Source organism: Glycine soja, chromosome 4, assembly GCF_004193775.1.
Source record: "Glycine soja cultivar W05 chromosome 4, ASM419377v2, whole genome shotgun sequence".
Lineage (NCBI taxonomy): Eukaryota > Viridiplantae > Streptophyta > Magnoliopsida > Fabales > Fabaceae > Glycine > Glycine soja.
The window spans coordinates 1,773,618-1,799,241 of record NC_041005.1 but is presented as its reverse complement, the minus strand read 5'-3'; the positions used below and the strand labels follow the sequence as shown (position 1 = coordinate 1,799,241).

At 33.3% G+C, this 25,624-nt stretch overlaps 1 protein-coding gene and 2 pseudogenes across 2 annotated transcripts; 2 read left to right on the top strand and 1 right to left on the bottom strand.

Annotated features, from left to right (window-relative positions):
* Positions 1 to 512: 512 nt before the first annotated feature.
* On the top strand, positions 513 to 9,869 carry LOC114408563 (annotated as a pseudogene). Its single transcript, XR_003665908.1, has 11 exons — positions 513 to 869; positions 2,832 to 2,962; positions 3,095 to 3,328; positions 3,610 to 3,865; positions 3,957 to 4,226; positions 5,077 to 5,087; positions 7,846 to 8,038; positions 8,276 to 8,406; positions 8,797 to 9,030; positions 9,149 to 9,404; positions 9,512 to 9,869. The product of XR_003665908.1 is annotated as an uncharacterized LOC114408563 (transcript).
* A 1,655-nt stretch (positions 9,870 to 11,524) lies between these two features.
* On the top strand, positions 11,525 to 14,105 carry LOC114408561. The gene is made up of 3 exons (XM_028371651.1): positions 11,525 to 11,824; positions 11,905 to 12,351; positions 13,275 to 14,105. The coding sequence occupies exons 1-3, from the start codon at positions 11,741 to 11,743 to the stop codon at positions 13,974 to 13,976; spliced, it is 1,233 nt and encodes a 410-aa protein (XP_028227452.1). The 5' UTR covers positions 11,525 to 11,740; the 3' UTR covers positions 13,977 to 14,105.
* A 902-nt stretch (positions 14,106 to 15,007) lies between these two features.
* LOC114408289 lies at positions 15,008 to 25,318 on the bottom strand (annotated as a pseudogene).
* Between the last annotated feature and the right edge of the window lie 306 nt (positions 25,319 to 25,624).

The window sequence follows — 25,624 nt, the reverse complement described above, 5'->3', positions numbered from 1 at the left end:
TACAGACTATTTTCACAATTATTGATGATTGAGATATTATTATATTAATCGGCAAATCAATTGAAATTAAGTACTAATAATTTATAATGAAAGTTACAACCAAACACGTAAATCAATTAATATAAAATTATTTTAATTTAATCGAAATGATCTTATATTTGAGTCATAAAAATATTTAAAGGAAATTTTTTATTAACTATAATAATATTATTTGAATTGGACATAAATTACTTACAGTAAAGAATATATAGACGTGGGTTAGAAAGAAAAAAGTTACAATCGCATACTAGTAAATATTTTGAATCCCGCCGTACGTACATGCCAAAACACTTGAGGTTGGTGTCAATTCCCATCTACTTCCTCTTTTTTTGTGTTAAAAAAGTTGAGAAGTAAATGCATAATCAACCGCTGGATCCAATTAGTCTCGCTTGTGCAATAAATGAGTATCCGGACGTGATAGTAACTTATGTGTGTATAAATAGACGCTACGCACTGAATAGATTATTGCAACTTATTTCCTTTTTCATTAAAGGGAGTTAACTTGTGAAGAGGCTATTGGTGGAAGTTCCTACAAAACAGCAGCACTATGGCTCTGTTTATGAAGTTCTTTAATTCTTCTTCGACAAGCTTAATGCTCCGTTTCATATTATCGTTAGTTCTATCATTCAGAGCGAAGGCTGTGGTGAAACTACCGCCAAATATTACCATTCCTGCAGTGATAGCTTTCGGAGATTCCATCGTTGACCCGGGCAACAACAACAAGGTTAAAACACTGGTCAAGTGCGATTTCCCTCCTTACGGTAAAGATTTTGAGGGAGGGATCCCAACCGGTCGATTTTGCAACGGGAAAATTCCATCAGATTTGCTAGGTACTATCTTCCCTTTTGTGTTGCATTTACTAATTTTCTGAAATGCTTTTAACTAAGTCTTTAGTTGGGAAAAAGAGATTTTATTTTTTACATTCAAAAGAAAGAGAAGGCGTTAATTTTTTTTTTTTTTTTTTTTGTAAATTTACTGCATAGTCAGAAAACATACTTGCTTAAATTGATGACGATAAGAACTCATGAAATAAAAAAGAGTTAGAAGACATACTGCATTCTTATCATTGCATATTACAAGACTAAGCATGTCTTTGTGTTTTTCAAGAAGCTTACGTTCTTTTCAACACAATGGAGAATTATATTAGGAGAACTTTCCACGTACTTGAGACAGAAAAATTACGTACTTAAGCTCACTACAAAAAAGTGAGGCTATATTCTTTATATGAAGTTTTTTTTATTTCTTTCATAGGAATATGAAAATAGGTTGTTGTGGATGCTTGAATTGGGAGTGTATATATATGGGATTTTAGTGTGCATTTTTTTTTATATTTTTAAATTTAACATTTTAAATGAGAAAGGGTTAATTTGAAGTATCTCTTTAATTTTATATTATGAGAATTTTTAACTTGTGGAATTTGGTAGTTCTAACTTTTCATATTATAATTGAAAAAACACTAAATTGTTTTGAGTAAAATTTAGTTAAACGATTTTAACAACTAATTCCTACTTCTTTTGTAGAAGAATTATTTATCTCGTAAAGTCAAAACTATTATTTGTAATTTAATTAGCTTGATGAAATAACCATTTTCCTTTATTTTTATTTTATTTTATTTCGTTGTATTTTAAAGTAACAAAATATTTTTAACATTTATAAATAATTTACATGACAACTTAAGGTAATTATTTTTAAATGAATGTATCAAATAAACTAACTTTCAAAACTGTTATAATTTTGGTAAACTCTTTTTTAATAATGGTTTTCTCAAAATTTTGTGAGTTAACAAACTTTAAGAGTAACTCCTGCTTTTTATTCACTGATTCCGTTGCCATTTTAGTTAGTCGCGACACCATGGTCCACTAGCCTTGAAAACTTAGTCTAACAACTTTAGTTTGACACATAAAAAAATCTTCATGTAACTTTGCAAATTATTTTTATTTAAGAATTAAAATATTATAGGTTTTTATATTTCTATTTTTTTCTCTAATATATATAATTTGTTTTCGTGGTAAAAAGAGCAAAGTGACAATGGTTTTGTGTTATAAGAGAGAGAGGATTGATGTATTTTTACTTTTTTTTTTTAGTTTTTGTGATAACTACAATTTTAATTGGTTGTCCGAAATTTTGTGGAATAAGAGATCTTTCTTATAAAAAATTTATCCAGGATTGCATTGGAACATCACGAACTTGATGTTGCAAAGCATATTTAGATCAATTGAATAATTTAAATACTACTGCAGACTTGTATATCTATAACCCATTTTTTTCTATAAGGAGAACCCATTAACTTTGAGCTTCAGAAAGAAAACAAGTTAAACTACTTATGTGTAGGAACGACAATTGGTCGGATCGGGTATGGATATCCGTCCAACTGAGGATGATTCTTTTAAAAGTCATTTCAACAAACAGACTATTTATTTGCTTTAAAATTTTTAAAAAAATATATATAGGTATTTGAAGATTTTTATGAAAGAAATTATTTTTTGTATAATAAATAGACCATTTCTTTTATATGAATATTTTGTATGATGATGGTAGTTTTGTAATTTAACGGGTAACGGATACCCTTGGTACAAATATTATGATAGTAATAATATCCTATACTATCTTATCCGTTAATGAGCAGATAAAAAAAATATTCATAATCATTGTCCAAGTATCTAATGGACCATACACTTTAATTTGGTCATGCAAACCATAATCAAAATAGAGTTCATGTTGGTCAGCACTCTTTCAGTAGCATCCAAAGTAGTTTGTTCCTCGTTGCAATTAATTACTTCTTTGACTTTCAGTTGAAGAACTGGGTATTAAGGAGCTTTTACCTGCTTATTTGGATCCAAATCTTAAACCAAGTGACCTAGTTACCGGAGTCTGCTTTGCTTCTGGTGCTTCCGGATACGATCCTTTAACGCCAAAAATAGCGGTATATATCTATATAAATACATTTTAGCCCTAATTCTCACTTCTAAGATAGGAACACATGCACGCTTATCCTTTTGATTATCATTGTCGTTAATTATTCTAATTAACTTGATAATTGTATGATTATAATCAGTCGGTGATATCAATGTCCGAACAACTAGACATGTTCAAAGAATACATAGGAAAGCTTAAACATATTGTTGGAGAGGACAGAACAAAATTCATCCTAGCCAACAGTTTTTTCCTTGTGGTAGCTGGAAGTGACGACATTGCCAACACCTATTTTATCGCTCGCGTTCGACAATTACAATATGATATTCCAGCTTACACTGATCTTATGCTCCACTCCGCTTCTAATTTCGTAAAGGTACACTTAATTCTATTTAATATTTTTTTCCAACAAGTATTTAACTCAGCCAAAATTTCAAATAACTCCATTCAATCCTAATATTTAGGACAAATAACTAACACATCTTGATGTTTGACATAATTACATACGATGAAATTTCTCTCTTTTTATCCTTGTATAAATTTCTCTCAATTTATATAATAACATATATATAGTATCGTAAGATGCATCGACACTTACTCTTTGTGGATAATACCTCACCACATAATTAATTTTTTTTTTTTTTATAAAATGTGAAGGAATTATATGGACTTGGAGCACGCAGAATCGGAGTACTGAGTGCACCACCGATTGGATGCGTTCCATCACAGAGGACTCTAGCTGGAGGTTTCCAAAGAGAGTGTGCAGAAGAATACAATTACGCCGCCAAGTTATTTAACTCAAAATTATCAAGGGAACTGGACGCTCTTAAGCATAACTTGCCCAATAGTAGGATCGTTTACATTGACGTTTACAACCCCCTAATGGATATCATTGTGAACTACCAACGTCATGGTAAATCATTTATTTATTTTTCAAATAAATATTTTGTTACACTAATGTTTTGAAATGTACGTTAATTGAGTTTGCTTGGTCAATATTGCAGGCTATAAAGTTGTGGATAGAGGTTGCTGTGGCACAGGGAAATTGGAGGTGGCAGTGTTATGCAACCCTTTGGGTGCCACTTGTCCCGATGCTTCACAATATGTTTTTTGGGATAGTTATCATCCTACCGAAGGAGTATACAGACAGCTCATAGTCCAAGTCCTTCAAAAATATTTGACTCGATTCTACTGATCCAGTTTGATCACGCATGGCATGGCGTTAATAAATTAATTACAACACATTTCATCCAAGATTATCAATATGCATGTTAGTGACTGTAATTGTTAAGTGCGTGTGCATATAATCGTAGCGGGTCTACGCTCCGTAGATTTGTATTTTTTCTTCTTCCTTATTTCTATTTGTTAAATTTAAGAATAAGAGTACTACAAATGTTGATTCTTTTTTGTTCATTTAATTTTTAATTCAAGTTTGTACTCTTTTTTTTTATAATCAGACACATTATATATTTGTTTCCTTCTTTTAGACACTCGATATCTGGAAATTATATTAAACTCTAACGTTAATTTGAGTAAAGACAAATAGACTTATTTAAAAGTGAAAAGACTTTCTAACGTCTTTTTTCTTCTTCTTCTCATTAACAAGTTTTTAATATAAAAATGTTATTTCAGAAGCATTATTTTTTTATCACTTATATCAGTGTGAACATCTAATTTTGTCCAAAATTTTAAAAATAAAAAACAATAAATACTATAAATTAATAAGATAAATTCTTTCTACTGTAAACAAAAAATTTCTTTCTTTCTCTTTTATAAAAATTAGAAAATATGACTAACGTAAATTTAAAATTTTAACCATTTAAATTAATACGACTAATGTAAATAATTTCTTTCTTTCTACACGTAATTAAGTAGAAAGAGTAAGATAATGAATTCTAACCATTTTAAAGATAATTAATATATATATATATATATATATTATTAATAAGGTTAATTATGTTTTTAGTCCATAAATTTTAAAATAAATTTATTTTTGTCCTCAAATTAAAAAAAAATCATTTTAGACCCTATAATTTTAGAAAATTCATTTTTAGTTTCTAGAAGCATACGATAATAGCAAAAGTGGTTATGTAACCCTACAAATATTAGCTTTTGTCAGACAAGTCATCACTTCTGTTAACACTGTTTCCCTCTGGGGACAAAAATTGGATTTTCATTGAATTTTAAAAATAAAATCATAATTAAGCTAAAAATTTAATAGTACTATTATCTAAATCAACCAATTATTTTAAAAATATGAATTAATTAGAAGAGTCTACTGTACCACACCTCATAAGATAAATAAATTCCTGTCCGAGTTAACCTATTTCTAGGTCTTTGTGCATTTAGTAAACTGCTATATATACATAAATCTTCTGTGATCAGGACTTGAAACACTTCCCTTAGATGATGGATATGTTAATTGGTTGTCACCCTATTTGGCAATCCGCAACCGTTGCAGTGTCGCAGAAGCAAATTAGGCAAAACCTCATTAATCGACTCAAACTACAACAACCTCGCTTGTATGTGCCGATCAGATGGCATGGCATCCATTTAGAAAATAATAAATAAGCAAGGGAAAGTGAAGTACTATGAAGAAAAAGAAGGAAAAACGTTTATCGATATTTCTTTAAATAACGAAAAAGGTTAGCCAAGTTTTAGTGTGTTTTTAGTTTAGATTATTTTGAAAAGTAATTTACATATTTTTATCACTTTTAGGAATTTTTTTTAAAACTTAATTGTTTTTAAATTAAACATGCTATTGATGTGTAGATATAATATTGAATTAGTGGTAAAAAAAAAGAATAAAAAGAAGAGAAGAGATCATTGATTTAACGAATTCATATGTTAATAAAAATTAACAATTAATATTTATTGATAAAAAATATGTAGAATGTTAATGGTTATTAATTATAATAACTTAATGATGCAAAAAATTTAAAAGGAGTAAAATATATACATGTTTTCAACTTTAACAGTAATTTGGAAGCTAATTTTAGGACATATGAATTTATTTTTTTTTTTTTAAAAAAGTTAAGTTTCTACTATTTGTGTATAATTAAATTCTCAAATTTAAACTAAACTTTTAAAGATTAACTTTTAAAATAATATTTTTTTTGCAATTCAATCTACGTCCCAGTTATTCATAACTGTCATAATATGCATGATAGTATAAGATTTTTTTTTTTTTTACAATCATCGCACTGATTTTATTTTTTTTTAAATACAAATCGCTCCGAAATTAAAACTTCTCGCCTCTGACCTGAACCTAAAAAGAGTTTAATGTACAGTGTATGTACAAGTACCTATTGCAACGGTTGATACAACATCAATTCGCTGCCATCATTAATTAAAGCACCTAATTAGTAATGCAAAAAATAAAATAAAAGTGCATGCCATAGTCAAATAATTCATTTTCCCAACCGCTCAGAGTAGACGTGATATAAATGTGGAGCGGAATAATTAAATTTGAGAAAATCCATTTTTTTTCTGTGGTTGTTATAATATAACAAATGTTGGCAATGGTTTAAATTTTGTTAGACGAAATTTATGCTTAACAAAGATGATTCTATAATGTCTTTTTTTTTTTTGTGGCCTTTCAAATTTCTATAATAGTTTTAAAAAATGATAAATGAAATGGTAATAAAAATATATTAATTTTATAAGTATGAATTTTATTTGCTAATGATCTTCAACAAAAATATAACGTCCATTACTTCATTTATTTTACTTTTATTAGCTATACTAAAACTTTTCTATATATTTTTCATTAGCTATATTAAAACATTTTCGATATATTTTTTATTAAAGATTGATAAATAGTAATTAAAAATGCAGAATTACAAACTACTTCATTCTTTAATTTCCTTTACGTAGTTTGTTCTGCATTTAGTTCCCCATGTGAACGTGGTGGCAAGCTAATTCCGAGATATTTCTTCTTCCTGTCGTGTTGGATCTTGGTTGGAACAATTGAACACCACTAACATTGACTTATGGATCCATTTATATTGCCCACAAGAATATAAATAAGCAACATGATGATATCTGAGTGATAGTGCTGGGTCATCTATGATAATTCCAGAAGTAATATAATATATACTGGTAATATACATTCATTATATTATGACACGATTTGTGAAAGTGAATTGAAGCATTTAATTCAGATTTTGTGTAAGTTTTTTTTTTTTTTTTTTTTTTTTTTCTGAAGCAGATTTTATATAAGTTAGTCGACAGTCGGGCCTCGGTGAAAAGCAATCATGGAGTTCCCTAAAATAAAAAAAGGAAAGTAATTTATTGCATATGAAATATTTGTTTTGCAAGGATTGCGTATTAAATAATATACAGGATCATTCTCATGTGGTGTTTGTGTGGCGTGAGCCACATCTCATAGATGAAATCATGAATTAATTAAGCTCTCTCTAAGTAGTACCTACCTCTATATATAATTTCAAGGAAGGAGTGTGCAGGACCAATAACAAACGCAAGATAATTGTTAGCACCACCCACTAGATAGAAGAAGAGAAGGCACGTTCAATTCCGTCGACGCCGGTGGTACAACCCACGAGACCAGCACGAACTAGGGCCAGGAGCACGTGTGAGTCTGAAGAATAAACACGTGTATGAACTGTAATAACTCATTCTGTTAAGCAGTTACTGTACCAATGATTGGCCATAAATACCGTGGTAAAACCTGTAATAAAGGAATGAATAAAAGATTAAGACATTTTGGCCACAGGAGTTTCCTCCCTTCCTGGAATAAGGGTGAATATATATACCTTGGTCTACGTCCATATTCATTGCGCCTTCCCACCGTAAACCCTAACAATAATGGAGTTGTGGAACGTGGTGTTTGTGTGTTGTGTTTTATGTTACAGTTTTTGTCACACTGCGGAGGCTATCGTTAAGCTACGAGGCAATGAAACAATACCAGCATTGATTTTGTTCGGGGATTCGATAGTTGACACAGGAAGTAACAATAACCTAATAACGGGGCTTAAGTGCAATTTTCCTCCTTATGGGAGGGATTTCGAGGGTGGGATACCAACAGGAAGATTCAGCAATGGCAAGGTCCCAGCTGACTTCGTAGGCATGTACCGCCATTCATGCTACTATTACGTCCTCGTCTTCTTAATTTCCTCCACAATATAGTGCATAATTATTAATTAGAATATTACTATGTATTCAATATGATTGTATAGATATGCTAGTCATTCATTCGTATACGAAGGTAAATTTCAAGTAATATATAGCACCATATTTTGCTTCTAATTTTCAATTCTAATTCTGAAATATATGAATGTCTTCATTTTGGTAATTCGATCAGCGGAAGAATTGGGAATCAAGGAATATATAGCACCATACACGAGTCCTGCTTTGCAGCCTGGTGATCTCCTCAGGGGAGTCAACTTCGCTTCTGGTGGCACGGGATATGATCCTTTGACCGCACAACTAGTGGTAAATACATGCATTCTATATTACATCTTAACATGTTTATATATATATATATATATATTTAATTATTCATTTAATTTTTAATTTTTTTTTTAATTTTTATAGTTAAAAAGTGAATTTTTTAGTTTCTAAAATTTAATAAGTAAATTTTTTTGTTTTTAAAATTTGTATTTTAATTTTCAAAAGAATTCTATTGTTAAAATTTTTTAAAGTATTAAATGGGTAATTAAATTTTTTTGTTTTAATTTTTCCTTTTTTTTTCTTCTTTCACTCGTTTGATATTTTTTAATCATTATTTCCTCTTTGATATTATCCCATAATCTGGTTAGAAGCTAACAAATCTTCTCTTATCAAATAAATTGTTTTAATGGTCGTACTTTGTTGCTAATACAGTCAGTCATACCGTTATCTGAGCAACTAGAGCAATTCAAAGAATACATAGGAAAGCTTAAAGGAAATTTTGGAGAAGCAAAAACCAACTTCATCTTGTCCAAAAGTTTAGTACTTGTGGTATCAAGCAGCAACGACATTGCCAATACTTATTTTGCAACTGGAGTAAGGAAACTGAATTATGATGTTCCCAATTACACTGATATGTTGGTGCAACAAGCCTCTTCTTTCGTTAAGGTAATCTCACACTGCTATATATTAGAATCGTAAGGTATAAATATATTATATATGGGGGGTTAAGTAACTGACAATTTAATTTAAACAATCTGTGATAACTCGATTATTTATTTTATAGGAATTATATGGATTGGGGGCAAGGAGAATAGGAGTGTTTGGTGCACCTCCACTAGGATGTTTGCCATTCGTGCGAGCATTGTTTGGAGGTCTACGAAGACTGTGCTCCGAAGAAATAAACATGGCATCAAAATTGTTTAACTCTAAACTATCTTCAGAGCTGCACAAGCTAAACCAAAGTTTGCCTCAAGCCAAGGTGGTGTATATCCATATTTACGACTCTTTGCTCAATATCATCCAAAACCCAACCAAATATGGTACAAATCTATTCCTAGGCCCCTTCCCTTTCTTTCACAAAAAAAAACCTTGTGTTAAATATTTACACACATTTGTTCCAATCCTAAATCCTTTAATTGAATTTCAGGATTTGAAGTTGCTGACAAAGGATGCTGCGGCACAGGGACTGTAGAGGCGGCTTTTCTGTGTAATATGTTAGATCCAACAACCTGCTCAGATGATTCTAAATATGTGTTTTGGGACAGCTACCATCCCACACAGAAGACATACCAGATTCTTGTTGGTGAAATCCTCAACAAATATACAAGCAACTTCTCTTGAGACAACTCCAACTGAGTTTTTCTTTATCTTCAATTTTTAAAGAGAAGTGTCCAATCGCAAGAGTTTGAAAAGAAATGTATTTTGTTTAATTTTTTATAAGTGATAACCACACCTCTATCATTGTCATAATTTAAAGGTTTATATATGAATAGATTTGATGAGAAGGTAAACATTAGATAATTAGTTGCACTTATAGTGGTTGATTTTCTAATTAACGGTTGAGAACTAATAATATATATAACAAAATTTAAAGCTAATTAATGTTGTAATATTTTTTAATTAATAATCATTATTGCAATTTATTTTCTATATACATCTTCTTCATTAATTTCTATAATGTCAAATACACCATCACAGAAGTTACTGTTGACAACATGTAAAACATTTAATAGTAAATTCTTAATTTAATTTGAATTCGAAGGTATAACCTTCCTTTGGGAAAGGATGTGCAAGTTTATTTTTTTGTCCACCCTCTATTTTGTTTGTTTGTGTACCTTTTTTTTGTATTGTTAATTAAATTCAAATAAGTTGGCACATAAATAAATATAAGCAAATCGTGTACAATATTAAATATCATTATAAATCACAACTTGGTAAAACTACGAATTAGAATTAAAATAATCTCAAGCTTTTCTAAAAAGTGTTTTAGAATACATTTACTTTAGTGAAATGCAAGTTAGACTTTATACGACGGTAAAATACAAAAAATAATAAAATTTAGTATACTGGAATTCGCTTTAATTTGGTTCAACTGAACTTAAAAAATGTGGGTTTTCATTTTTTAGTTTTTTTAGTTAATGATTTATTTGGCTTCATATTTTTCTAATCGGTTTAATAGTTTAAATCAATTCTTGAACACTTTTATGTTATTGTCATGTTGGATGCAAAAAAATTTTTTTTGTTAAAAAAGCCTACCGTAATTAGTTATAGAATTTGCTATTTTTTCAAGAAAATATAAAATTTGCTAATTAAATTTGTTAAAAGAATTTTTTTTTGACATAACCAAAATATGATACTGAATGAGAATTCAAATCTAAAAATGTTCACCTTTACCACTAGAAATTTCAAAATAGTTTTTATTTTATTTTTTAAAAAACAAAAAGGGACAGCGCGATTTTTCTAACATGTTTTCAAGTGTTGGGTTTATAAGCCCACTAGGCCACTAGTGAAGCAGAGGATGAACAAGTAAAGAACCGAAGTAAAATTTTGTATCAACGACCAAAACATTTTGTCGTCTTGTTTTTTACGCATATAGAAGCAAATTAGTGAAGGGAAGCCGGAGGAACTAAAGAACCAAATTGAAATTTCCTATTAATGACCAAACAATATTATCGTTTTTATTTTATACGTCACAGACTCACAGTAAAATATGCGTGTATGTTAGTGGGCTTATTTTGTGGGCACAAAATCGGATCTCTGTAGAAGCCCAAGACACATAAACTCATAAGGGAGCTAATATTCCCTCTAGCTAGCACTATTATGTTTTTTGAATTCTCTCTTTTGCCCACTCACCAAAAGAGATCCAAAGCACCTCGTCATGCAACCTCCCCCTCATTTTGATCTACAGCATCGTGCCACGCACCTCATAGCACCGCGTGGCACCACCGCCATCGAGATTCACGTTGTTCTTTGTGTTGTTGTGGCTTTGGTGGGAGATGATGAAGAGGAAAGAAACTCTCAACGGAATCTCATTTCCATTTAATAAAAAACGAAAAGGGCATTTTTGAAAGAAAAAATATATTTAAAGCACACAAGTGTGTAGTGCCAATAGCAATTGGTAGTGCCAATAGTTGTTCCTCAGTCATAAACCCTCCGAGAATCATTTCGACCAAAAAAAAACAACTAAAAATATTGAACCGTCCAGAAGCATTCCTTGATATTGTAAATGAAATGCCCAAACCAAAATCACAACAGCATAAAACCTCCCTCCCTCCTTGCTCTGTCTCTGTTTTTGTTTTCGCATACATAAAGGAGTCCTGCTTCGTACACACGAACAACAACAACGTAGGTTTTGTTAGTTCCGTGGATAACAACAATGGAGCCAGTGTTGGACAAACTCAACGCGTTTGCGAAATCCGGCCAGGATTTTTTCGACGGACTTTTCCGTCGCCGCAATCCGGTATTTGCTATCTCTCTCTTTCTAGCGTCTTGGGGTTTATGTGAGTTCTTCAGCCTTTTTCTTTTACTCGTAAATTTCAGGTTGAAATCCTTAAACGGTTGCAGAGAGAAGCGTTCTCTGATCTCATGAAACTGAGAGAGCGTCAAGATAAGGTTGAGCGGGTGCTTTCTTTCTACCAGTCCTCGAAAGTGGGTCCCTTTCAAGAGACCACCACTCACGTGAGAGGACAAGTGGATTTCTTAGGTGCTTTGTTGGTGCTGGGTAACTTAGATGCTGTAGATAAGTTGGGAATCAGAACAGGGGTTGATTCGAGGTTCATTTTTGAAACAACCATGGGGGACAAGGCTACCGGTGCTGCTGAGTTTGTGGCCAGTCATGGAGGGAGGAGGGAACATTGTGAAGAAAAGCCTCTTTCTCTTGCCAAGCTTAGTTTTACAGCAAATGTCAATGATTGGTTCTCTTTCGTGGCTATGCCAATAGGTGCCCGGTGCAGAGATGTTGCTATTGCTTCTAATTCCTTTCATCAGGTACGGTTTAATTTTACTATTGAAATTTTTTGTGGTATCTAGTTGTTAGTTTGGCATTTGGTGTTCCCTCCTTAAAATTAGATATATATTAGGTAAGATGGTTTTGAAAGAACTATATCTTAAGTGAGCATTAGAGATGAAAATCTAGTAGTGATTTTTCAATATAAAGCTTATTCCTGAATTCTCACCTACTAGGGAACAACAAGCAGACCATAGAGTGATAATTTTGCAAGAGTGCAATTTCAACCGATTGTTCTGATTGGGTAAAAAATATTGGAAAACATCAAACAACATGCTAGTTGTTAGAACTTAGAAACGCAGTCTAGCCTGGAAAAAAATTGCAGCAAAAGTATTCTTATGTGGGGATGTGGTTTGTATGGGGTTCATCAACCTGAGGTCAAGTCACGTGTCTATGTAGATGAATTATGAAGTTTACTTTGCCTGCCTTTTGTCTGACTGGATTTGCAAATTTCTTCACTGTAAATGGAACTCTATTGCTCACTTGAGATATAGTTCTTTCAAAATCATATTAGCTATTTTTATATATATTGTTTGGCATGGCTGCCTTTTATATATGTTATGTCTCTTCTTGGTGGCCACAGATTTTAGTAAACTGCAACGAGTATGTGTGTGTTTAAATTTAAGTTGGAAATGCAGTGTGCGCGGTTCTATGCAAATCCAATGGATAAAAGTAAGTTGAAAGTAAAAGCAAGGGTGGTGATACTTCTGTAAATGCACGTTTGCCTCAAACTTACGTTTGCAACCTTCTACCCAAACACACACAATATCGTTTGGCTAGTTGATACATCATCCATTTTGTTAGTAAAAGAAAAAATGTTAGTACTAATTGAGTGCTTTCTTTTTCACTCTACCCTATGCTAATTAGGCCATTGATACGCTGACATGGTGTTGTGCTCATTTAGGTTGGAAAAGGGCTTACAGATTTTTCCTATTTTGGGCCACCTCTTCTCAACCTGCACAATGGTACTGCTTTTGGCATAACTGTGAGAAAGTCAAATGTTACTGCTTCATTGGCTCAAATTGTAACTGGTCTGGGTATGCCACCTAGTTCTAGTATAACAGATAATAGATCTAGCACTTTTGGGCAGCTTGTGTATCAATTTTCTAGAGGATCAAAACTGTCTATTCTGGGTCTTCACCATATGCCTTTATCATCAAAGAAACTTGGAAGATTTGGAGCTCTTACAATTCCACTACTCGTGTCCAAGCAAGATGAAGATGAAGTTTCTGAGGCAGTACCTGAAGTATTGCCATTAATAGGAACAAAGACACGTGTGCCAGCTGGTTCTATTGCTTTAATGGCAGAGTCTGAACTTGATGATTTTACAAAGATTGGAGGTTGGGTCGAGATGGACAAATTAAATCCCAAATATTTACAATTGGGTGTAACCATATCTGATGTGTCTGAAGATTCATTTGGTTGGGGAACGAGTCTCAGTGGGAGGATGATTGGAAATTCGGCAAATGAGGCTCATTTTCAGGCTGAATCGTATCTAAAATTTAACATGGGTAATAATTTTTGTTTGAAGCCAGGTCTTGTATTGGGAATAGATGGGAAATCGAAAACAGCTGCCTTAGTGCTTCGATCTAACTGGTCACTGTGATAAATATCTATGTATTTTCCGGTATGGCCGAGTTCTCATTTTTTTTATCAGGTGTATATGACTACTCATTTTTTGTTATATACATTTATTTGATTCAAAACATGTTTGGTTTTCTTTCTTGATGCACTATGGATATCTAGAATAGAATTCTAGCTTTCAAGATTAATTTGGAGGTTAACTGATGATGTTTAGCATTAAGTTGTTCATAATGAATCCTGGGTACTCTGCATTCTGGCATGGGACAAAATGCTTTTTTTGGCTATTAAAATAATAATGTTTACACAAACAAACATATTTCATTACTTCTTTTGGTTTTCACACTACAATGTACTTTGCTAAAATTAGCCTAGCAACTTTTTTTTTACAAAATATGAAAATCATCAGAACATTTTTATATTTTTTTTTTCAAATTACATTTTAACTCAGTAAATAATAAATTATATCAATAAGATATCAACTTTGAAGTAAATATTACTACGTGCTTGCTTGTAATAGTATAATAATAATAATACTATCCTTTATCAGCTTCTTTCTAACTTCAATTGCCCTCTGATTAAAGGTGTGTTTAACCTCGGTTGAAAACAACCTTGAACGCCAATATAACTATTTTGCTCAGTCACTTTCAGTTGCGTTGCAAGTAGGCCAGACTAAACTTATGGCCCAAACAGTCAAGTTCTTCACGTTACAGCAGTGGAAAACTAATATTTCCGTATTTTATGAGCTCACTTCCCCCTTACCTTTGTACAAGTTTTGTTAAAAATCCATCTTTTTAGTCTGCAACTACTTTTGAGGAGTTAGCATTTGAAGCATGAAATTGATCTTGAATTACCAACCGGTGTAAAATTTCGAGGGTACTACGATCCAGCTATAACATTAATATAATTGAAACACTTTTTTTTTTTTAATTAAGCTGGGGGCAAATGGCTTGTGAATAAGTTGGAACCAATTTTGAGTGTAAATAAAAAGTCAGCTTATATATTTGCAAAAGAAAAAAAAGCATATTAGAGAGGCTGAAACTATAATAAATTAAATGAAAACAGAAGGCAAATGAATAATAAATAATCAAGAGTCGAGTGTAGACACCATGAAGAACTTTGCTTCCATTTATTCATCGTTATTTCTAATTTCACTATTTAGTTAATACTAAAGGAATTCGAACCATATATTTGCCGTTATTCCAAGTGATAGATCCAAACAAATGTTTCTTTAAGGAGGCCTTTGGTGTGAAAGTAACTTGGTAGCTTATTTTTTAATACTTCTCGTAAACTGAAGATTGTATGGAAATCGTGTGACAATTACTTCACTAGGAGCTTCAACAACAGGGAAGTACACGGTTTCATCTTCTTCGCCAACGTTTGTGATGGTTCTACTCACGACCACGTTTGCTTTGCCAGTGAAGTTTACTGCTATGGAAGTGTAATTGATGCTGGATATGAGATCAGAGCTCGAATCCTTGGGGCAATGGAAATTGTCAGGAGCAGTTCCAGAGATGACCTTTATCGTGGTTGAGTTAAGTCCAATGTAACACAAGTAGTTCAAGTAGTCAACGGTATTGGTTTCGTAAACTAGTTGCCCTGGTTGCAATGGTTCAGATGTTGTAATTGTCCCTGCTCCATAGTCGTAAGGTGTGGCTATCGACCCTGAATCTGTTGTTATGGGAGCCTTCAAATTGTCGTTTTGAATTGCTGCATATTAATTTATAGAATGATGAGTTGATATATATATTGCTAGATCACATTATTTTGGTTGTTAAATGGGTGACCTGAAGTCATGATGGCAGATTTGATTGCGGAGGCACTCCAAGTGGGGTTTTGTGTTTTGACACTGCATGCAAGCCCTGAAACATGTGGAGTAGCCATTGAAGTCCCTGAGATTATGTTGTATAGTGAGGGCTTTCTTCCTTTCCAAACCTCTGATGTGTCATTTGCAATCCATGCAGCGATAATGTCAACTCCCGGTGCGGCAATATCAGGCTACAAAAAAAGAAAGCATGTTCTGTTTAGTGTTGAGCATTGAGGATCATGACATGTATATAATCTTATTATCATCACACTACAAGAAAAATGACCTATACCTACGGACAAAAACTGTTACTATAAATAAAAAATCCATAGGTAAATGTATGATAGACTTTGTCCTACAGACGTTTCTTCTGTCAACTTTGAGGGGGCATATAATGACGGCTAATTGTTTGTCACTATAGGTTTTACCTACTATGTATAGTGTGTAGGTAAAAGTCATTAACTTCTACTTACATCTCCTAACTGTAGGTAAAAGTCTTTAATATATACATATCATCTTCAACTATAGGTAAAAATCATATAATAATAATAATAAATCTTCTAGCTATGCTCCCTTCCGGTCACGATTGCTGTGGGAAAATGTCTTGCTATACCCTTTAGTGTGGCTCTCATCTAATTTGAGAAAACAAAGTCTCAGATTAATCATAAACACAAGCTTTATTCAATGGATATGAGTATAAGAGAAAAATGGGAACAAAAGGAAAACCTTTCTAGTCATGAAAGCCTTATCTGGATCTACAACAATTGGAGAGAGAGTTCCATCGTAGTCAAGAAAAACTACAATTTGCTTTCCTTTGGCACTATATACTATCTGTTCAAAGGTGTTCAGAGCTTAAGGGTGATAAAGCTGCAAAGAGTGGTGAAATAGAAGCAGAGTCAGGTGATGAGCATAACCACACAGAGAATCATAAACCATGCAACATGTCCAAGGAGAGTGGAAATTCAATCCCAATCCCACACAAGGGTCAAGGAATAGCTGAAAAACTCACATTGGAGTTTACATTTCACTTATGGTGCCTGATGGGACTTCATGGGACTTCTAGTTCCCAGTGTGGTGTCAGAAAGTTGGACCTTCAATGTACTGAGAAAACACAACAGCAAACCATTGAAATTAGTGCATTTGGAAGATTTTATTTACAACTTATCTTATGGCATACATACTTATGTAAGTATTTGAGAAAGCTTATGACTTATGATATGTCCATAATGTGTTTTTAGCTTTATTTTAATAAACTGTTGAATTTCTTTTTATTTCAATAGCTTTTAAAAGTAACTTACAACATGAAAATAATTTAATCTTCAATGATAGAAAAAACGTATAGATAAGCACTTACATTATGCTCAAAGTCAAAGACTTTCCTTCTAAAGAGTGCAAATCGAGATCGTTCTTAATGATGGAACTATATATTGTTCTACATTTCGAGTTTCATATTCCATTATAGTACTACATTGTTTATTGAGAGAAGAAATATATAGCAATATATATATATATATATATGGTTCAATCTTCAACCTTAACATGCTTGAATGCTTTAGCCTCTGAGAAACTTGTCTCCTTTTAGGCATATTTCCTTTTTAGTAATGTCAGGCATAGGCACGCTGCTTGCCACTTTAGAAGCAGCTGAAACAACTTTAGAGGCAGCTGAACCACTTTAGATTGATATATACTAATATACTACTAACATAAAGTAAAACTATATATAACTTGCTCCAATGAAAGACTTCTCCATCATCAATACTTAATTTATTTTTATAAAAAAATAAACTTCATGAACAAAAGGTTTAGATAACAAATAATTTAAAGTAGAATTGCTACTCAATTTATGTCACAAACCATGAGTTAAAAAATTTATTTTTATTTGAAATCATGTATGAATGAGTTAAACTCTTGAAACAAATATTTTTTTTGAACTTTTTCATTATCATTTTTATTTGGATAAAAAAAACTATAAACAAATTATATACATTAATTAGACAACCCGACGTCTTCAATTTTATTCTAAAATAGAAAGAAACAGGTGATATAGGAAAAACAAATATTCACATTATTATTAGAAAAAAGAAACTAAAAGTTTTAAAAAACTGAATATTAAAAGCTGTTTTTTTTCAAGGATCCTAGTTTTCTAATCCTATGTAAAAACACGTTGGTATCTATCTCACAAAAAGACTACTAACATAGATATGAGTTTCGAGCATTTTCCTTAGGACACAAATTCACGTTGGTAACTTTACCCATAATTTATCCCTATTAATGAATAGTTCCCAAGCCAACTTTTGCATATAAGCATCATTGACACCTCTCATATTTCTAATGCCAAGCTACATTTGAGAAATAACAACAGTATGTGCTGGGAATTGAAAGGCTAAGAATGGTATTTACATGCTAGCAGAAATCACGATGAAGCTACATTTGATATTAATGTTAAGAGGGGGTGCATTGCATAAATGTGGTAAAAAGACTAATAATGTGAATGTAACTTTCATTTGGATTGTGAATAGAATTAACTTAATCCAAAGCTAATTCTAAAACTCAAACACGTTAGCTAGAAAGATTTATTGCTGCATATATATATATATTAATTTATTGCTGTGTAGTGCCACGTTAGCTAGAAAGGTTAATTGCTGCATACACACAAGTAAATCTATTCATGCAGGAAATTTTGTTGCAACTTTAGAGAGTGAGGAGGGATAAGATAATTACCAATTATAGTCCATACAATGCGATTATCTCTTCAGAGTTCACAATCATATACTCGTATTATTCAGGTTTTGAGTCTTTTGACTGAGCCGGCAAAGTAAAAACGGTGGTCCAAGACAATCATATCTTAGTCTGGTGATGACTTTTCCTTTTCCTTTTACTCATAGGAATCACACAAAAGTAAACTTCATTAGAAGGGTCGCGAAATCTACAAGTGATTATCAGTGCTATTCCCTGTTAGAACAATCAATGAAAAAGAAATTATGATTAAATGGACAAGTGACTAATAGCCTATCCAGATAAGTATAAAAACTAAACAGAATTTTCATATCATATATCTAACAATAGCAAAGTTTATTATTATTTGTACAGTTGGGCAAAGAAATATTAGGAAAAAGTTGCATTCAGAAATAAGGATCCAAAAAGTCTTCACCAAAAGCACCCACTTGACACTCCTGACAGGCGGTTGAATTTCCTTTTAGTATGTAGCAGAGGCAAATGGATGCCAGGACACATTTTACAATTTATGCATATAAAGCACAACTACATTATGAGAAATGTACCCTCTTCCTCTTTGAAAATAACAAAGAAAAGGACAAACATCCTTTAGGCCTTGAGTGCCTATATGATATGTTTGAAGGAGAGGAATATCATTTAAGACTGGAGAAAAATTTATCCTTACAAGTATATCTTGACCAATCCAGGCAAAGGATTCGTTGCGATAAACTGCCCAGAGAATGGAAAATGTTATACAGAATGGAGAAACAGCCAAAGTCAGGTATGAGATAGCTCCTAAGAAAGGTACTTTGATGTATGACTCTCCAGCATGCTTGAACCACCTGCACAGGAAAACAAAATAAGTTTCTTCTACAAGTTAACATTGTGAGGAACATAATGACAACTTCAATTAAAAAGGGCAATAAAAGCATGCAAGGTTGGAAACTCAAACATTCTAGAACACAATATCCTCAATCTTTGAAATTTGAAAATTACTCTCAAATGTGAGGAAAGGAGACTATTTTACCTTGTGACATGATTTTCAAGAGTACTAGGTATTAAAGCATCCTGATCCTATATCATTTGAAACATTTATATAATATATAATATACTGTTTGTAAATGTCAAAATGCAAAAAGATTATCAACATCTCATGTAGTTCACACATACAAAAATTAAGTTAATCACATAATAGCACTTTCTTTCGTACCCCATTGCCCGGAGGCTCTTCGCTATGCGAAGGTATAGGGGAGGGATATTGTACGCAGCCTTACCCTTGCATATGCAAAGAGGCTGTTTCCGGATTCGAACCCATGACCAACAAGTCACTAAGGCACAACTTTACCGCTGCACCAGGGCTCGCCCTCAAAAAAACTTCGTACCCCATTGCCCAGAGGCTCTTCGCTATGCGAAGGTATGAGGGAGGGATGTTGTACGTAGCCTTACCCTTGCATATGCAAAGAGGCTGTTTCCGGATTCGAACCCATGACCAACAAGTCACCAAGACACAACTTTACCGCTGCACCAGGGCTCGCCCTCCTAATCACATAATAGCACATTCTCAAAAAATTAATGAAAGATAAAATTAAGTTCAATGAAGTCTTAAATACTAAGAATGCAGGTAACACCTAGGAAATCCTTTCCCCAGTCATTTAGTCAGCTTTATGGGTGCATGTGACTGTGCGAGTCCATTAGACCTGGTGTCTCCTGAAAAATATTATTTTTTTTATAATGATATCTTCCAGAGAATAAAATGTCAGTGTGTCAGACTTCTCCAAAATGTGTACATTACCTTTGGCTTTGTATGGTAAAATCATCTTAGAAATATAAAAGAAAAGTACAAAATCCCAGGGTATGGAAACAAAATGCACCAACAACATTGCTCCATCTAAAAGTATTACGTAGGGTGAGCATGGGAGCTAAGCCTTGGCTGTTTTACTGACTAACACTGACTATACAGCTCATTTTTTCTATCAAACCAGCCACAAGTTTCACTTATCTACACTTTGTGCACAAAATATCAAGCTCATACAACAGCATTTATCAATTTCTAATCTAAGATTTGAAAATAATTAATGAAAAGGCAAGACAATTGCTTTAATGCTTAAGGTATCAAGCTAATCATGTAATAAAAAAGGCAAGCCATCCAAATTCCAACAAGGTTTATTATTTTGTCATAAAACATGTCAACTCTCTTCGGATCCAGTTTGAGCTTCTTAATAGATGGACACTAAGACCAAAAATTCTTAATAACATTCATTAAAGAAGATACACCATACCTGGACAAAAGAGCAACCAAGCATGTTTGCAAGCCCTAGACATACAAGAAAAAATATGGTTAGCAATGACCTGGCAGAGAATAACATGGTAAATTGGCAATAGCAGGAAAGACAAAATTTGAATTCAGTATTGGAAACAGAGAGTTTTTATAACATGTACTCATGCAATGTCACAGACTTGAGTAATATGCAAATAGATTTTTTTCCCCTCGCAGATGCAAATATATCAAATTTTAAACTGATTTAGTGGAAGTTAATACCTCAATACCACCAATACAGAAGAGAACAACCAAAACATCAATGAACCACGACGACATCAGTTTGTAAAGCATAAACAGGAAACACGAAGCAAATACAACAAAAAGGACTGTAGCTTTCACATTCATATTTACAACTCCACTAACACTAGCATATTTAGTGTTTGGGAGTTCATCTGAAGCATCCTATAAGAAAAGAAAAAAATGAGAGTAAGTAGTAGAATCGACAACATATTAAGAAAAGAAATGAAAATCCAACTTGAGTAAATACTAAATGAATAGGAAAAATAGACCTTTAGCAACTTATCATGTTCAATAGCTGCTTCTCGGGTCGTCCAAGCTGACCAATATGATGCACACAATATGGTAAGAACTGCCATCATCCAAAGAAATACTTCTGCTACGTCAACAGCTGGTCGAAGTGGCGAGTACAGCTGCACAGACACTGCAAAACGGATTTTTTTTTTAGAAAGCTTCCCTCCCCTTTAGGAAAAACAAATAGTAGTTACATTGCAATTAGAATCTACTGATAAGTCATAAGCATTAAAGATATTGCGACCATCACTAAGTTAGCTGCATCAAATAGAAACTACTACAAGTCCACAAAACATGCACAAGGAAGCTCACCAGATGAAGTAGTTGCCAACATTTTTTCCAGTCTTGTACCTGCATCTAGTGGAAGCATGACAGCAGGTATGCATATGTTCAAATCAGTTTCATCAGGTTCGCAAACCATCTTGTACAGTTCTGCAAACAACAAAAACAAATTTGACATGAAAAGAGAAATAAAAAAGTGTACATACTAGACATGACCCACCCAACACAAAAGTGAAGCAACTTCTTCAACTATCAAAAACCCAACTACTATAAAGACAACTATTTTCATATTAACACCTTGCTGTTAACTTGTATTCCACACAGATACATGACAATATTAATTTTTTTTTTATTTAAAAAAGAGGTCCATTGCGACATAGATCCAACAGAATTACACAACATGCATTTTTCAACTGTTTATGATTCTTGTGAAAACTGAAAAGCGCAACTACTTTTAGTTGGTGAAATTAAAGTCCAAACCAAAATTCACGAAAAGCGAAGATACGAAAATCACTTGCAACTAAAAACAGTTCTGACTCACGATCGAGAATTGGAATTGCGCTATATATAAGGAAAGAGATTGAATCGCGAAGTAACTAACCTTGGAGATTGCGGAACAAGTTATCACAGACATAGCAGGAGCAATCGGGGCCGCCGTGGCCGTCGTAGATGCCGATGAAGGTGCTGAAGCCGCCGGACTCGATCTGGCTCTGGTCCTCGAGGACCTGGTTGGCCTGGACGACGACCATGGAGGAATCGCCGGCAGCGAACTTTCCGATGTCGTGGAACCAGAGGAGGCCATCCTTGCATTCTCTTCCGGTGGCGGCGGCGGCATTACCGGCGTCATCACTGTGCTCGAACAGCTTCCAACCGCGTGCGATAAGGCTCACGAATGCATGGAACATCCCACATGTCTCAGAAACCCTAACCCTAGGCTCCCCAACACCGGGAACCTTTTTTTTCCAATGGTGGCACGAATCTGAGGAAAGAATGGGATAAAGAAGGAGTGCTCAATTTAAGCAGGGGGCTCTTGTTGGGAGAGGATGGTGTGGGGAAGCCCCTGTTGCCTGCTTTTCTTTTTATTATCATCACCTCTTTTTTTCCACTTAATAATAAGCCCTTGTTGCTCACTCAAAAATGCTCTCATACCTGATATCAACTGTAGTTTCTGCACCTAAATTTTTTTTATTTATATAAATAAAATATTATAACTAAGTTACAAATTTTATATTTTTCTATAAAATAAAAAATAAATAAATAATCTTAATAATTATTTAGACATATTAAAATTAAAATCAAAACATATTTACATCAATAAAAAATATTTTTTATTATATTCATAAGTAAAAGTGTAGGTATAAGTTCTTAGAGATTTTACTTATACTAAACATAGGTAAGTATAAATTTTTTTATTTTTACCTACATCAAACTAGAATAAGTATAAGTTATTTTACTTTTACTTACGATAAACACATGTCGGTATAAGTTTATTTGAGTTCTACCTACACTAAATTATATCCGTAGTTAAAAATGTCTGTAGCTACATAAAAAATTTCTTGTAGTGTCATATCATACCTTGAGAACATTGCTTGTAAGCAATGAAGGCCCTCTTGATGAAAAAAAAAACCACCCGGGGAGCAGGCTTATAATCAAGAACTATAACTGTTGCTAGTATTGTTCCCACGGGGTTGCTGTATATTATTATATGCAGAAACATACATTAAAAGAAAATAACTAGTGATCAAAGAAAATTCCAAAACTAACAACCAATGTTTTCTTCTTTCAAGTGCCAATATCGTTAATTACCTGGTTGAATGATATACTGTAGGATTGCGACGCCATCTTTTGAACTTATCTTTGTTGCTGGGAAGTCCTCATAATTAAATGTTACTGATCCATCTTGATCAATAATATGAGCTAGACCTATTCCTCCCAACGCTTGCACTATGTCAATTTTTTCACTAGTTGAATAATCATCATCTTTTCCATCATAAACCGCAATCTTCCCTATGACTTCATTTGGATCTAATGAATTTGGGTGACATTATCTGCATTTAACAAATGATTTAATCTTTTGCCGAGAGGTTTTGAGTATTAAATATCAATTGATGATGAAACTCTTGTTTGTTATTCCTTAGCTGATTGCTTGATTTTAAGTTTGTCCAATACCAAACGACAAATGTTTTTTAGCATCTGATTTATTGCTAAGGTTTTTCATATATAGCTCGTAGATTTTGCGTACGTACCTTGCATCAATTAAGTAGGTGATATTTGCCCTGGCAGCAGACTCACCATATATCATAGGATACTCGGGAGAATTTGAAAGAGGGGAGAAATGTATGGCTCTGCCCTGAATTTCATAACTATCAACGATGAGCAAAGATGATATTAGTTGCACTGCACCGATTTAAAATAGAAAATTAAAAAGTAGAAACTTAAGAAAATATATATAAAAAAATTTAATAGTATATTTCTTTTATCAGTGAATGAGTGATGATATGTCATATAGTGTCACCCTTTTCACTAGGTAGTAGAGATAAAAACTTTTATGACATTTAGTCAATAATTTATTGTTTTAGTACTTTATAGCTACACCTGAAAAATAAAGAAAAAACATATGAAGTTGGAATTTACAATTGAATTGAATATGTACGTACCTTGATGACTTGGTTATTACCCAAGACGACGTTGGACTGAAGATCACGGTCGATAATGGAAGCTGCAACGGTTAAAATCCAAGGCGCGTCGTTCACAACGGTCGATGGTTGTCCATCGTTCCGGGCGGCGCAGACCGCCACGATGCTGCGTTCCACGGCATGGACTGCTCCGATCGAAATTGGGTCGGTCGTCAAATCGGTTTGGATCCCACCGAATGGACCGAGCGACAACGACAACTCATCCACTCCGTAGTTAATGGCATCGTCAAACGCGGCTAGAATGGCTGACCCAAGACATGACCCACCACGTCCGTTCCAATCCCTTGGCGTTTTGTCATTGTCGTCATTCTTCGCATCAGGGTGGTCTGGGTAAACCCTCGCGCCAATTAGCTTCCTAATCAAATATGAAAATAAATACAAAGCTAACCGTTACACTACTGGGAGGGAGGGACCCACTACGCATAAGTAGGATTAATGTTGATTGAAAAGCTTAATTAATAACCTTAAATAACAAGGTGCATGATTGTGATTTATCATTTATTCACACGTACGTCTCGTTGGAAATCACCTTTTTCTAATAATAATATACCTTTCGCCTTTATATATTTAATGATTATGGTTTCACATCCTATATATCACAGTTTACTAATTACCTGTTACAATTAGAGGAATTGAAGTCTTTTGATGTCATGCAGTGCCTTTCCACCGGGATGGAACAGGACCAAAACCCTCGTCGCTAAAACTCGCCGCCTCTGGCCATATACCTGAAATTAATAATCCCTTTCTTTTTTGTCTATATTAACATTTTTAAAAATGATGAAATATATACATATCTAGTACAATTTTTAGTTCGTGATGAGGATATATAGTACTTGATAAATTATTATCATGTTTTTTAATTATGGACAACCTGTGTCATACCAATCATCAAATTAGTTAAATGACGTCCACATAATAATAATATTATGTAATTATACGTACCTTTTTAGCACTGAATTCAGAATCTGAGCGTGCTCATTCTTAAGAGAAGCATTTGATGAATCCGCAGCTCCCATGTACAGGATGTAAACTTCTTTACGGTTCGTGTCATCGTTACTACTATTCCCTGCCGATGACCTTGACGCTCCAAGAAACAAGAGAGCAGTGTAGAATAAATGCAACAAAAGTGCATTATTGCCTTTCGTGTCAACACTTTGTTGCACTCAGTGTGCCTTTGCTAGCTGCACCCCCATGTTGTTATTTATAATGCAATCGGTCTAGTTCATTCGGTGCTCAATTGTGATTCTTTTACGGTGAAATTAAGAAAAACTACAGTCTGCCATGGTAAAATGATTGCATTCGTATTCCTTATGAGCACTGCA